We start from the raw sequence: 14,937 nt of genomic DNA, 5'->3' as shown, positions 1-14,937 counted from the left end.
CCCCATAGTTCCCGATATACAGTATGATGGATCAACAGCTCCCTACACATATATATGTATGTACAGTGCCTTGCGAAAGTATTTGGCTCCCTGGAACTTTTCAACCTTTTCCACATATCATGCTTCAAACATAAAGATACCAAATGTAAATGAAAAATGGGGCGTGCAATATTATTCGGCCTCTTTACTTTCAGTGCAGCAAACACACTCCAGAAGTTCATTATAGATCCCTGAATGATCCAATGTTGTCCTAAATGCCTAATGATGATAAATATAATCCACCTGTGTGTAATCAAGTCTCCGTATAAATGCACCTGCTCTGTGATAGTCTCAGGGTTCTGTTTGAAGCACAGAGAGCATCATGAAGACCAAGGAACACAACAGGCAGGTCCGTGGTACTGTTGTGGAGAAGTTTAAAGCCGGATTTGGATACAAAATGATTTCCAAAACTTTAAACATCCCAAGGAGCACTGTGCAAGCAATCATATTGAAATGGAAAAAGTATCATACCACTACAAATCTATCAAGACCGGCCGTCCTTCTAACCTTCTAAACTTTCATCTCAAGCAAGGAGAAGACTGACCAGAGATGTAGCCAAGAGGCCCATGATTACTCTGGATGAACTACAGATCTACAGCTGAGGTGGGACAGTCTGTCCATAGGACAACAATCAGTTGTACACTGCAAAAATCTGGCCTTTATGGAAGAGTGGCAAGAAAAAAGCTATTTCTCATATATATCCATAAAAAGTGATGTTTAAAGTTTGCAACAAGCCAACTGGGAGACACACCAAACATGTGGAAGAAGGTGCTCTGGTCAGATGAAACCAAAATTGAACTTTTGGGCTACAATGCCAAATGATATGTTTGGCGTAAAGGCAACACAGCTCGTCACCCTGAACACACCATCCCCACTGTCAAACATGGTGGTGGCAGCATCATGATTTGGGCCTGCTTTTCTTCAGCAGGGACAGGAAAGATGGTTAAAATTGATGGGAAGATGGATGGAGCCAAATACAGGCCCATTCTTGAAGAAAACCAGTTGGAGTCTGCAAAAGACCTGAGACTGGGACGGAGATTTGTCTTCCAACAAGACAATGATTCCAAGCATAAAGCAAAATCTACAGTTGAATGGTTCACAAATTAATGTAGGTGTTAGAATGGCCAAGTCAAAGTCCAGACCTCAATCCAATCGAGAATCTGTGGAAAGAGCTGAAAACTGCTGTTCACAAACGATATCCATTGTTACATCCTCCGCTACGCTCCAGCGTCCTCGTTCCATCGCTCCAGCGTCCCGGTCTGCACGCTCCAGCGTCGCCGTTTCCACCGCTCCAGCGTCCCGGTCTGCACGCTCCCCTGCAGGTGTTCTTTCTCTGCGCAGGCGCTCTAGCTTCCCTGTAGCTCGCAGGCCCAGCGTCTCTGTTACCTCCTCCTGAAGTCACATGTTCTTTCCACCCAATCCTGTTCCTGCTCCTCCTATAAAAGGTAGTTCTTCCTGCTTCCTGGTGCCTGATTGTTTTAGCACGTTTGCTATTACGTTTGGCCCTTCGTATTCCCTGCTCAAGTACCTGCACTCTGTGCCTTACCGTGCTACCTTCCGGTTCTCTCTGGTTCACTCCGTTTCCTCCTTGTTGTTACCTGCAGTCCCCGTTCTTCTTTTCCTGTAGTTTACCTATGGTCTTTGGTTTGTTTTCCTTCCCTCAGCTCAGCTCCATTCCTGCCTCCCAGCCCTCCGGGCTCTCTAGCTGCTTCCCGTATTCTTCCTCAGTATCCTGCCTTCGTTTATCTCTCTTCCTGGAGCCGTCCCTACTGGTATCTCACCGTGGGTAAGTGACCTCTGGGCTTGCTCCTTGCGGTCCCTGTATAGGGGTCGTTATCTCCTAGGTCGCTCGCCCAGGGGTAGGGCTCCCCACGGTCCAGAGGGTCCACTCTTGTCTCTCCTAGTTCGCTATAGTACAATCAGGCCATGGACCCCGCGGGTACCCCTTTCTCGGCCCAGAAAGAGCTAGCCCATTTGCGTGAAAACCAACGGTGCATAATGGCTTTTATGAAGTCTATGGAGTCCCGCCTTACCTCGATACAGACTTCAGACCCAGTTAACGCTGCCCAGTTAGCTAGTCTCCAACAAGAGCTTGCCCAGCAACGCGATACCCAATCCCGCATGCTGAGTTATATGGCCTCTATTGATGACCGTTTGTTTAATCTCCAGTCTGCCCCAGCTGTGGTCACACAAGCCTCTTCCCTTGACTCCAGTTCTCCGTCTACCGCTCACCCTCCCCCTCGTTTGGGTAAACCTCCCAGGTACTCTGGCGATCCAAAACTTTGCAGGGGTTTTTTAAATCAATGCCGCCTCCACTTTGAGCTTCTCCCACTTCAGTATCCATCAGATCGGGCGAGAGTGGCGTTCATAGTGTCTCATCTTGAGGGGGAGGCATTAGCTTGGGTGAACCCCTTATGGGAGCGTGACGATCCCGTTGTCAGCCACCTGGAGGACTTTCTTGAGACGTTTCGGAAAGTTTTCGATGAGCCCGGACGTTTAGCCTCTACGACCGAGTCTCTTTTTAATCTGCGTCAGGGTTCTTCTTCCGTTGGACAATATGCCATCCGCTTTCGTACTTTGGCCTCGGAGTTAGGGTGGAACAATGAGGCTCTTGTGGGTGCTTTCTGGCGAGGCCTGTCCAGCCGTATTAAAGACGAGCTCGCCGGTCGTGACACTCCAAATACCCTGGAGGACCTTATCTCTCTCGCCACTCGGATCGACCTCCGCTTCCAGGAGCGTTCGCGGGAGTCTGCTAGAGAGAGGAGATCTATGCCTGTCTCCGCTACCTTCCGTCAGTCTAGTATTTCTCGTGCTCCCGTTTCTGTTCCCTCTACTGTTCCAACCTCTGAACCTATGCAAGTGGATCGAGTTAAAATGGCGGAACAACGCCGCAAAGAGAGACGCACCCAGGGCCTCTGCTTCTATTGTGGTAGTGCAACCCATTTACTCCGCAGTTGCCCTGACAGACCGGAAAACTCTTCCGCCTAGGACAGGTAAGAGAGGCCTCCCTAGGTGCCCGCGTTTCCTCTCAACCTTTGACTCTTTCCATTCTTTTTTTCTCTAACCAGCATCAATCTTCCGAGGTGGCGTATGTGGATTCTGGAGCGGCAGGCAATTTTATCAGTCTTGAGGCGGTTCGGAGGCTTCGCGTACCAGTAATCTCTTTGGACACCCCCCGTCTAATCGCCTCTGTGGATGGAAGACCTTTACAAGATGCAATTTCCCTCGTCACTGAAGAGGTGGAGATACAAATTGGGGCCCTTCATCGCGAGAAGATCGCTTTTTATGTTCTGCCTAACCTTTCCTACGCCTTCCTGCTGGGTCTCCCTTGGCTTCGACTACATGAGCCCACACTGAATTGGCGCACTGGAGATGTACTTCGGTGGGGTCCTTCGTGCCATGATCGTTGCCTTCGGTCTGTATGTCCGGTTTCTCGTACTCAGCCTGCTGAAGTTCCTGACGGGTTACCTTCTCCTTACTGGTCCTACGCTGACGTCTTCAACAAGCGAGAGGCTGAGAATCTTCCTCCCCATCGTTCTTACGATTGTCCTGTGGAGCTTCTTCCCGGCCGTTCTCCACCTAGGGGAAGGATTTACCCGCTTTCTGCAGCTGAGACCAAATCTATGTCTGAGTACATACAAGAGAACCTAGCTAAAGGATTCATCCGGAAATCCTCCTCCCCTGCTGGAGCAGGGTTCTTCTTTGTGAAGAAGAAGGACGGTTCCTTAAGACCTTGTATAGACTATCGGGGTTTGAACAGCATCACGATTAAGAATCGGTATCCTCTGCCCCTTATACCCGAGCTCTTCGATCGCCTCCATGGCGCTCGTATTTTTACTAAGTTGGATTTACGAGGCGCTTACAATTTGGTCCGGATCCGCTCTGGTGATGAGTGGAAAACAGCTTTTAACACCCGGGATGGACACTACGAGTATTTAGTCATGCCTTTCGGTCTCTGCAACGCTCCTGCGGTTTTCCAAGAGTTCGTTAACGATGTGTTCCGGGATCTTCTGTACTCTTGTGTTTTGGTTTATTTGGATGATATCCTTATTTTTTCTTCTGATCTTCCGTCACATCGCAGGAGTGTCCGCGAGGTCTTGCAACGCCTAAGAGAAAACCACTTGTATGCCAAGATAGAGAAGTGCTTGTTTGAGCAAACCTCACTACCTTTCCTTGGTTACATTGTCTCTGACTCCGGCCTTAAGATGGACCCTGAGAAGGTGAATGCCATTATTAACTGGCCACGGCCCTGCGGAGTGAAAGCCATTCAACGCTTCATCGGATTCGCTAATTACTACAGGCAATTCATCCCACATTTCTCCTCCATGATTCGTCCTCTCTCTTCTCTCACTCGCAAAGGTTCCTGCTCCAAGGATTGGTCTCCTGAGGCCGAGAAGTCCTTTGTCCTTCTCAAGAGATCTTTTTCTTCTGCCCCAGTCTTGCATCACCCGGAGGTGAACAAGCCTTTTATTCTGGAAGTTGACGCCTCCTCTACCGGAGCTGGAGCTGTGCTCTCACAAAAGACTCCTGAGGGTCTAACGGCACCGTGCGGCTTCTTCTCAAAAGCCTTTTCACCCTCTGAACGAAATTACACAATTGGAGATCGAGAATTGCTGGCCATCAAATTGGCTCTAGGCGAGTGGAGATATCTACTGGAGGGCTCGGTGCACCCGTTTGTAATCTTCTCCGATCACAAGAATCTTACTTACCTACAGACTGCGCAAAGATTGAATCCACGTCAAGCTAGATGGTCCTTGTTCTTTGCTCGCTTTGAGTTCGAACTTCGTTTTCGGCCCGGCAACAAAAACATAAGAGCTGACGCTCTGTCCAGGTCCTTCCAATCGTCAGATACCATAGAGGAGCCAGCTTACATCATTGACCCTTCTAAGATGGTCACCGTAGCCCCTTTACGGATGTTCCAACCTCCTCCGGGCAAAACTCTTGTCTTGGATGAAGACACTAAGAGGGTCTTATCTTGGGGCCATTCTTCCAAATTGGCTGGTCATGCCGGTATTAGAAAGACTTTTCTTCTCATTTCGCGTTACTATTGGTGGCCTACTTTACGTCAAGACGTAAAGGACTTCGTAGCCTCTTGTCCTTCTTGTGCCAGAAACAAGGTACCCAGGCGACTACCGCATGGAAATCTCCTTCCTCTTCCTGTTCCATCCGCACCTTGGCAACACATCGCAATGGACTTCATCACCGATCTACCTTGCTCTTCCGCCTGCACGGTCATCCTCGTCGTTGTGGACAGATTCTCTAAGATGGCTCACTTCATTCCATTATCGGGTTTACCTTCAGCTCCTGAGTTGGCTAACATTTTTATTCTTAACATCTTCAAATTCCATGGTCTTCCTCAGCACATCGTGTCAGACAGAGGGGTTCAATTTACTTCCCGCTTTTGGAGAGCTTTGTGCAAACTTTTAAAGGTGAATCTGGACTTCTCTTCCTCGTATCACCCTCAAACTAACGGTCAAGCAGAACGTACCAACCAAACCTTGGCTGCTTATCTTCGGCATTTTTCTAATGCTCACCATAATGACTGGGTCGAACTACTTCCTTGGGCGGAGTTTGCCTATAACAACCATTCCAGCGAATCCTCCGCAAAGTCTCCATTTTTTGTTGTTTTTGGACGGCATCCAAGTGTTCCCCTACCGGTTTCTCCTGCCTCTGGTGTTCCAGCTGCTGACTCTACGGCTCTCAACTTTTCTTCCATCTGGAGCGAGGTCAAAGGGACCTTAAATCTAGCTTCTTCTAGAATGAAGAGACAAGCAGACAAGAGGCGTTTAGATTCTCCTCCTTTTTCTCCTGGTGACAAAGTTTGGCTTTCTTCAAAATTCATCAGACTCAAGATTCCTTCCTACAAGCTTGGTCCACGGTTCATCGGTCCTTTTGAGATTCTACGTCGAGTCAATGAGGTCGCCTACAAGCTGAAATTGCCTGCTTCGCTCCGTATACCCAATACGTTTCATGTCTCTCTCCTCAAACCAGCCGTCTTTAACCGTTTTCATTCTCCCTCTTGTTCCTCTTCTCAACCTGCCAGCACGGACAACATTTTTGAGGTTAAGGGCATTTTGGCTGTTAAAAAGGTTCGGGGAAAAGAGTTTTTTCTGGTGGACTGGAAGGGTTTTGGTCCGGAGGAGAGGTCCTGGGAGCCCTTGGAGAACATTGATGCTCCTCGTATTCTCAATAGGTTTTTTGCTACTCTTCGTAAAGGGGGGTATAAGAAGGGGGGTACTGTTACATCCTCCGCTACGCTCCAGCGTCGCCGTTTCCACCGCTCCAGCGTCCCGGTCTGCACGCTCCCCTGCAGGTGTTCTTTCTCTGCGCAGGCGCTCTAGCTTCCCTGTAGCTCGCAGGCCCAGCGTCTCTGTTACCTCCTCCTGAAGTCACATGTTCTTTCCACCCAATCCTGTTCCTGCTCCTCCTATAAAAGGTAGTTCTTCCTGCTTCCTGGTGCCTGATTGTTTTAGCACGTTTGCTATTACGTTTGGCCCTTCGTATTCCCTGCTCAAGTACCTGCACTCTGTGCCTTACCGTGCTACCTTCCGGTTCTCTCTGGTTCACTCCGTTTCCTCCTTGTTGTTACCTGCAGTCCCCGTTCTTCTTTTCCTGTAGTTTACCTATGGTCTTTGGTTTGTTTTCCTTCCCTCAGCTCAGCTCCATTCCTGCCTCCCAGCCCTCCGGGCTGTCTAGCTGCTTCCCGTATTCTTCCTCAGTATCCTGCCTTCGTTTATCTCTCTTCCTGGAGCCGTCCCTACTGGTATCTCACCGTGGGTAAGTGACCTCTGGGCTTGCTCCTTGCGGTCCCTGTATAGGGGTCGTTATCTCCTAGGTCGCTCGCCCAGGGGTAGGGCTCCCCACGGTCCAGAGGGTCCACTCTTGTCTCTCCTAGTTCGCTATATCCATCAAACCTGACTGTGCTCGAGCTGTTTGCCAAGGAAGAATGGGCAAGAATTTCAGTCTCTCGATGTACAAAACTGATAGAGACATACCCCAAGCGACTTGCAGCTGTAATCACAGCTAAAGGTGGTGCAACAAAGTATTAAGTTAAAGGGGCCGAATAATATTGCACGCCCCACTTTTCAGTTTTTGAATTTCCAAAAAAATGTTAAATAACCAATACATTTTGTTCAACTTCACAATTGTGTTCCACTTGTTGTTGATTCTTCACCTAAAATTTACATTTGGTATCTTTACGTTTGAAGCATGATATGTGGGAAAAGTTTGAAAAGTTCCAGGGAGCAGAATACTTTCGCAAGCCTAGATGGTGCAAGCAGGGGGCATGGGACCGAGAGACGGGAGTGTAGGCTGGACAGGAAGTGTGCACAGGACCTAACTAGACAGTCACGTGATCGCAGAGGGGCGGAGATACTGCGTGAGAAAACGAGTCAGCCAAGAGTGCGGAGCACAGGACAAAGAACAATAACATAGTCAGTGGGGAGCCGAGGGTCAAAGGCCAGGAGAGAGTGAGGTACCATGGACAAGACCAAAGAGTAAACTGAGACAAGCCAAGGGGTCAGAAAACCAAGAAGGACAGATCAGTACCGAGAAGAAAACAGAGGCAGAAGTTAGGGGACAGTCATACACAGCAAGGCTCACACGCACAGAGGCACAACGATTATAGATGTGTAACCTGGGTCAGCAACCACTAACCGAGTACACTGAAGTATCATCAACACCTGACCCAGAAATCACCAGCATTAAATAGCCACCCCCTAATCAGAGAGAGGCAACTCTGGTTAACCCTGACCTGACCTGGACAGAGGCAGCAACATCCCATCCAGAGTCATGACAAAAAGTAATAGGAATGAAAAAATAACTTTTAACCATGCCAAAGGAGTTGAAAAGAAAAGTCTTGAGTGAGGAAAAGAAGGGCTCAATTCTGGCTTTACTAGCAGAGGGACACAGTCAGCGTCATGTCGCCTCCATCCTTAAAATTTCTAAGACGGCAGTCCATTACAACAAGGTCAAGCAGCAGATATTGGGGACAACAAAGATACAGACCGACAGAGGGTGAAAACAACTCTTCACTGACTGGGATGACCATCATCTTATTCGAATGTCACTCAACAACCACAGGATGACATCAAGTGACCTACAAAAGGAATGGCAAATGGCAGCTGGGGTGAAGTGCATGGCAAGATCAGTTCGTAACAGGCTCCTAGAGGCAGGACTCAAGTCATGTAAAGCTGGAAAAAAGCCTTTCATCAATGAGAAGCAAAGGAGAGCCAGGCTGAAGTTTGTCAAAGACCATAAGGATTGGACCATAGAAGACTGAAGTAAGGTAATCTTCTCTGATTAATTTTCAGCTTTGCCCAACACCTGGTCGTCTAATGGTTAGACAGAGGCCTGGAGAGGCGTACAAGCCACATTGTCTTGCACCCACTGTGAAATTTGGTGGAGGATTGGTGATGATCTGGGGATGGTTCAGCAAGGCTGGAATTGGTCAGGTTAATCTTTGCGAACGACGTATGAATCAATCCGCATACAAGGTTATCCTTGAAAAACCGTTGGTTCCTTCTGCTCAGGCAATGTTCCTCATCTCTGAGGACTGTTTTTTTCCAGCAGAACAATGTGCCATGCCACACAGCTAGGTCAATCAAGGTTTGGTTGAAGGACCACCACATCAAATCCCTGTCATGACCAGTCCAATCTCCAGACCTGAACCCCATTGGAAACCTCTGGAATGTAATCAAGAGGAAGATGGATAGTCACAAGCCATAAAACAAAGAACTGCTTAAATTTTTGAACCAGGAGTGGCATAATGTCACCCAAAAGCAGTGTGAAAGACTGGTGGAAAACATGCCAAGACGCATGAAAGCTGTAATTAAAAATCATGTTTTTTTCCACTCTTCCTGAGTTAAAATATTAGTATTGTTGTTTCTAAATGATTATGAGCTATCATTATGGGAGAGGAGTAACATACAGTATATACTGGAACAGTTCATAGATAATGAGTGGGAAAGTTTTATTGTCATCTGATTGGGACACTCCTTATCTATGAACTGTTCCAATATTTGTTTATCCCTCTCCCATAATGATAGTTCTGGTTCACGTCACTTGTCTTATCTATTGCTTTATCTATCTGCTGTGTTGTGAATAAATATGTGATTCTTTAGATTTTGTAATAGTCTATGCCTGATGAAGAGACCTGAGTAGTCTCGAAAGCTTGCAATTTGTTACCATCTTTTCAGTTATCCTTTAAAAGGTATCAACAACCACTGAGGACTCTCAATTCTAATTATTTTTCTATCTACTGGCTAACAGGTACAAAGATGTATAATTACTCTTTAACCCTGCACCGTAAAATTACCATAGCTTGGGATTGAAGCACAGGACCAATCACTCAAAATTACGAACTTGGTCCTTATGAGGTTAAAACGGATTGTTTATACTGCAGCATTTGACTTACTCTGTTGATACATAAGCTGTGTTATGCTAATGAATTGATATTACTTATTATTATCAAAGATGTTCACTTCCGTTTTCAACGTTGCTTGTTTTTGTGTATTGACTAACTGGAAATAGTAGTTTTATATGCTATCCTAAAATTTTGCATTTACGGTACTTATTGTTACATTATTTTTAGGGTTCTAGTATTGAGAACAAGCAAGACTGGATTAAACATATACGAGAAGTGATACAAGACAGAACAATTCATTTGAGAGGTGCTCTGAAAGAACCTATTCATATACCTAAGACAGTATCCACAAAACAAAAATCTGCTAGACGGTAAGTGGTGATTTACGTGTACATACATCAGTTTAGTTGATGGAAGATTTCTTCTAACATATGTAAGATTGCTCTTACTGAGTGTATTGGGGGACACTCGCTTAGCACGGGATTGATGTAGTCAGGCACGGTTTTTCGCTTAAACACAGTCTATGTGGTTTATTAAAGTGTCATAAACCGGGTTGTGCACAGTTCATTATATATATTTCACGAAACACAACAGGCACCAACTGGTGATATTAACTTGCAGCTTTATCTTACACTTCATTTACGGCTTTGACTCACGGACACTAAACATGCTGGACCTCTCACTTCGCCCAATTACCATGGGTGTCCGTACGCTGTACAGTTCACCAATGTCCCAAGTCACATACAGCACATATGACACTGGGTCGCGGTCTCTAAACACGCTGAACCTCACTCCGTTCAGTTGCCGTGGGAGACCACACAGTTCATAGAACATCACAAGCACGAACAGTCTGTGTAGTACCTGACGGGAGCTCCTGCTCCACCTGCTGACTCCTTGTCAGTCCACTCCTCCGGTAAGCTGCCTCACAGGGATCACCAACTTGCCTGGCCAGCACACATTAGTCAGTCCAGACCCACCGAAGGACTGTAGCTTCCCCACACAGTAGCTGTCACTGGCTCTGCAGATCCCAGTCCTCACCTCGTGCTATTCAGGGATCCGGTCCTACTCCCAGGACCTCCCAACACCCAGGTTACACAGGATCACACAGGTGGCCAGTCCGGGTACTATTCAGGACGTCCATCCCCAGCTGCGACCGTCCAATACCCAGGTCACCAATAGCAAAGTCCCACCAGGTGCCATTCAGGATTCCTACTCCCAGGAAATCCAACACACTGGTATGTGCTCTTCAGGATTCCTACTCCCAGGAAATCCAACACATACTTCCAGGACCTTCACCACTCAGGTCCAAACACTGGAACCATAGAGGAACATGTGACCCACACCCTGGTCACATTATATACCCTTAACCACTCCCCTGGATGGGAGTGTGGATGTGTGGCTAATTTGTCCCACCCATCTCACACAACTAGCCTAGTAAGTCTCCCATACTAACTATACACCATTACACAAACTCGAGGGACTACAGGTCCCAGAACAACCACATTACATCAGACTTACTACGCAGACTCCCTCTTCGACACATACCGGCCATTCACAACACTGCCAGTCACTGTTTCACCACCATTATAACAACAAATATGCCTCCATGCATATCCCAAAGAGCACACACAGCGCCCCCTAGCTGCCACAGGGGTCACTGCATCACACATGCCAATTGAATAGTTTATAAAACTGGCTGTGAAAAATAATATTCAGGAACATGGTATAAAAATGTCGTAGGAAAATAGAAGAAAAATGAAACTATCCAAAGTTATGTGCATGTTGTTGGTTGCTACATGTTTGACTGGTGACAATCTGTCTGTGGAAAAAGTCTGTTCCAGAAAACTTTCTTCTAAAAGCTGCGATAGTCATAAAAAACCAAAACAAAATGAATGTTACTTACTCTCTGCCGCTCATCGGTATATGTTGTTTGTCTGCACTACTAACATCACATTGACAGCACCGCAGCCAATAACTGGTGAGTGAGACTTGTGCAGTGACAGAAAGCCAGATCTTGACCTGAGAAGGGTAACCAATACTCTAGTTTGTTTTTATGACTGTCACCAGGGCTGTCACTAGGAATTTTGGGGCCCCATACAGGCAACATTTTTTAGTGCCCCCTTGAGACTCCGCCCAGGTTCCACCTCTGCCCCTCCTCCATCCATCGAACCATCCAGTCCCAGTCCAGTCTTGGAAAAACTCCACTTCTGCCCCACATCCTCACCAATACACACATTTACAGTTCCCATCACCACATACATAGGCAGCAGCTTTTGTTTTGGCCAAAATATTTGTTAATCTGCTACCATGACAATGTAGACTCTTTTGGCCGAGCCCTACTCCACTGTAACTTAAACATTTGTTAAAATATCCAATACAATTTAGGTATATTTTTATTTATTTTTCAATTTTTAAAATGACCAATAATATCAGGGACAAATACCACCGCACCATGACCAGACCACATATTACCACCACATAGTGACCAAATAATACTACATACAAGGAACAAATACAGCCAAACCATGACCAGACCTGATATTACAACCACAGTGACCAAATGCTACAATACTGATCATGAATAAAAAAAATACTGTCATGATACCCGGGTATTAATGCTGCAGGGGAAACTGCATGCAGCAGTAACGGAGCTGGACCAGACGCCAGGTAACTAACATGAACACCAACGGGACCTTTCACATGAGACAGAGTGAACAGGTAAAGTAGAAGGACCTACGATCATGTGATAGAGTGGGAGGCGGTCAGGGGGCGGAGCCAGATGCCAGGGAAACAGAGAAGGGACAAGCATAAAAGAATAGTGAAACAAGCTGAGGTCGTAGCCAGGAGATTACAAGATACCAACAGGGAGAGTCAGAGAATAGTCAGAAGCCAAGCCAGGGGTCAGTAATCCAGGAAAGCGAATAAAGCAGGTGACAGCAAGACACAAAGCAAGCCAGCACACACTACAGAGGTCAAGCATACAGACTGCAGAAAACCTATAGCTGACAAGGATACCAGGTTAGGAGCGAGTATAAATAGCCCTCCCATCTTGAAAGAAAGGCTAAGAACATTAACCCTGAGAGTACAAGACATAACCATGACAGTACCCCCCCCCCCCTTAACAGGGGGCCACTGGACCCCCAGGCTTCTCAGGGTACCTGACATGAAAAGCCCGCACCAGTCGATCAGCATGCACAGAACTGGCCAGAACCCATGACCGATCCTCAATAGAATAACCCTTCCAATGTATTAAGTACTGAAGCCTTTGATGCATCCGTGAATCAATGATGCGCCCTACCTCATACTCCGGCTCACCCTCTACCAACACTGGTGGAACATTGGATGAGGAATCTTCTCTAACCATCCCCACAGGTTTTAATAGGGACCTGTGGAAGACATTTGATATTTTGAAGGAGGCGGGCAACTGTAATCTATAGGCCACCGGGTTGATCACCTCTAATATCTTGTATGGACCTATAAACCTGGGGCCCAACTTCATAGAGGGTACTTTAAGTTTGATGTTACGAGTAGACAACCACACCTTCTCCCCCACTGTCAGTGTAGGAGCTGACCCCCTCCTTCTGTCTGCAAAATGTTTGTACCTCCTTTGAGCTTTGGAGATATTACCCTGAACCTCCCTCCAAAGGGTTCTTAACTGTTGCACCAGACCCTCAGCACCAGGGCAACCAGAATCCATGCAGGAAAATTCTCCAAATTGCGGAACAAATCCATAGTTGACCTGAAAAGGAGATTTGCCAGTAGACTGATTAATACGACAGTTGAATGCAAATTCTGCCATGGGTAATACCTCACACCAGTCCTCCTGTCTGGAAGAGGCAAGACATCTTAAAATTTGTTCCAACGACTGGTTGTTGCGTTCAGTCTGACCATTAGATTCCGGGTGATAAGCAGAGGAGAAAGATAACGTAACCCCCAACTTCTTACAAAAAGCCCTCCAAAATCTAGCAACAAATTGCACACCCCTGTCAGACACCACATTCACAAGGACCCCATGCAACCGAACTATATGCTGAATGAACAAACGAGCTAAGGTTTCAGCAGAAGGCAATGTAGATAACGGCACAAAGTGGGTTTGTTTAGAAAATCTATCAACCACTACCTAGACTACAGAGTTACCCATTGAAGGAGGAAGATTAGTGATAAAATCCATGGACAGGTGTGTCCAAGGTTTATCCGGAATTGGCAAAGGTACCAATTCCCCGGCCGGCCGGCCGGACCAGAGAGTTCTTAGAGCGAGCACACACTCCGCAAGTATTCACTAATTTTTTAATATCAGTGCCCATACAAGGCCACCAAAAACTCCTAGCTACTGCCCCCCGGGTAGCTGCAATCCCAGGGTGTGCACTCAACACAGAGTCATGAAATTATTGCAGAAGTGTGAGACGGAAATGATCGGGTACAAACAATTTGCCAGAGGGTTTATTCTTGGGAGCTTGTGACTTTGCTTCCAAAATCTCTCTGTAACTCAGATGAGATTTCAGCCAGAACCACTCCAGGTTGAAGAATGGAGGAAGGAGGTTCTGGAGGGGACACACAATCAAAACTTCGGGATAAGGCATCCGCCTTTTACATTTTTAGACCCTGGTCGGAATGTAATGGTAAAATGAAACTGAGAAAAAAAAAAGTGCCCACCGAGCCTGTCTGGGGGTCAATCTCTTAGCAGACTCGATATAGGCCAAATTTTTATGATCAGTGATGACCGTAACGGAATGAACAACCCCCTCCAAAAAATGCCTCCATTCTTCGAAGGCCAATTTAATTGCCAACAATTCCCTGTTGCCGACATCATAATTTCTCTCAGCCGAAGATAATTTTTTTAGAGAAAAAGGCACAGGGTTTAAGGTTAGTAAGGGTGGACGGGCCCTGAGACAACACTGCCCCCACCCCCACCTCCGATGCCTCAACCTCTACAATAAAATGTCTCGACAACTCGGGTTGTATCAACACGGGGGCTGAAACAAAACATTTCTTCAGTGTCTGGAAGGAATTTTTTGCGGCCTCGGACCAATTTAATACCTCCGCCCTTTTTAGTGTGAGGTCCGTTAAGGGTTTCACCACCTGCGAAAAACCTTTAATGAACTTCCTATAATAGTTAGCGAAGTCCAGAAATCGCTGCAACCCCTTCAGGTCATGAGGTTGCACCCAATCAGAAATGGCCTGAACCTTCCCCGAAGTCCATGCGGAACCCATCCCCAGATACAATTAATCCCAGAAAACACAGTTCTTGCGTAAAGAATGAGCACTTCTCCAGTTTTGTGTATAAATGGTTCTCCCTGAGTCTCACAAGAACTGTCTGAAGATGGTGTAAGTGAGACTGACTGTCCTCTGAGTATATCAAGATGTCATCCAGGTAAATGACAACATAGCGCCCAATCAGGTCAGAAAAAACAACATTAATAAAATTCTGGAACACAGCAGGGGCGTTAGTGAGACCGAAGGGCATAACCAAATTTTCAAATAAGCCCTCGGTAGTCAGAAAAGCTGTTTTCCATTCATCTCCCTCTCGAATCCTT

At 46.6% G+C, this 14,937-nt stretch overlaps 1 protein-coding gene across 1 annotated transcript in view; it reads left to right on the top strand.

Annotated features, from left to right (window-relative positions):
• Nucleotides 1-14,937, top strand: part of TRIO (trio Rho guanine nucleotide exchange factor) — a 3,555,343-nt gene that overhangs the window by 1,956,753 nt on the left and 1,583,653 nt on the right. Inside the window, 1 exon segment of the mRNA XM_077269474.1 lies at nt 9,632-9,774. Within this exon segment, the coding sequence (XP_077125589.1) occupies nt 9,632-9,774 (143 nt within the window).

Source organism: Ranitomeya variabilis, chromosome 6 (genome assembly GCF_051348905.1).
Source record: "Ranitomeya variabilis isolate aRanVar5 chromosome 6, aRanVar5.hap1, whole genome shotgun sequence".
Taxonomy (NCBI): Eukaryota; Metazoa; Chordata; class Amphibia; order Anura; family Dendrobatidae; genus Ranitomeya; species Ranitomeya variabilis.
This window is presented reverse-complemented; position numbering and strand designations above follow the sequence as displayed.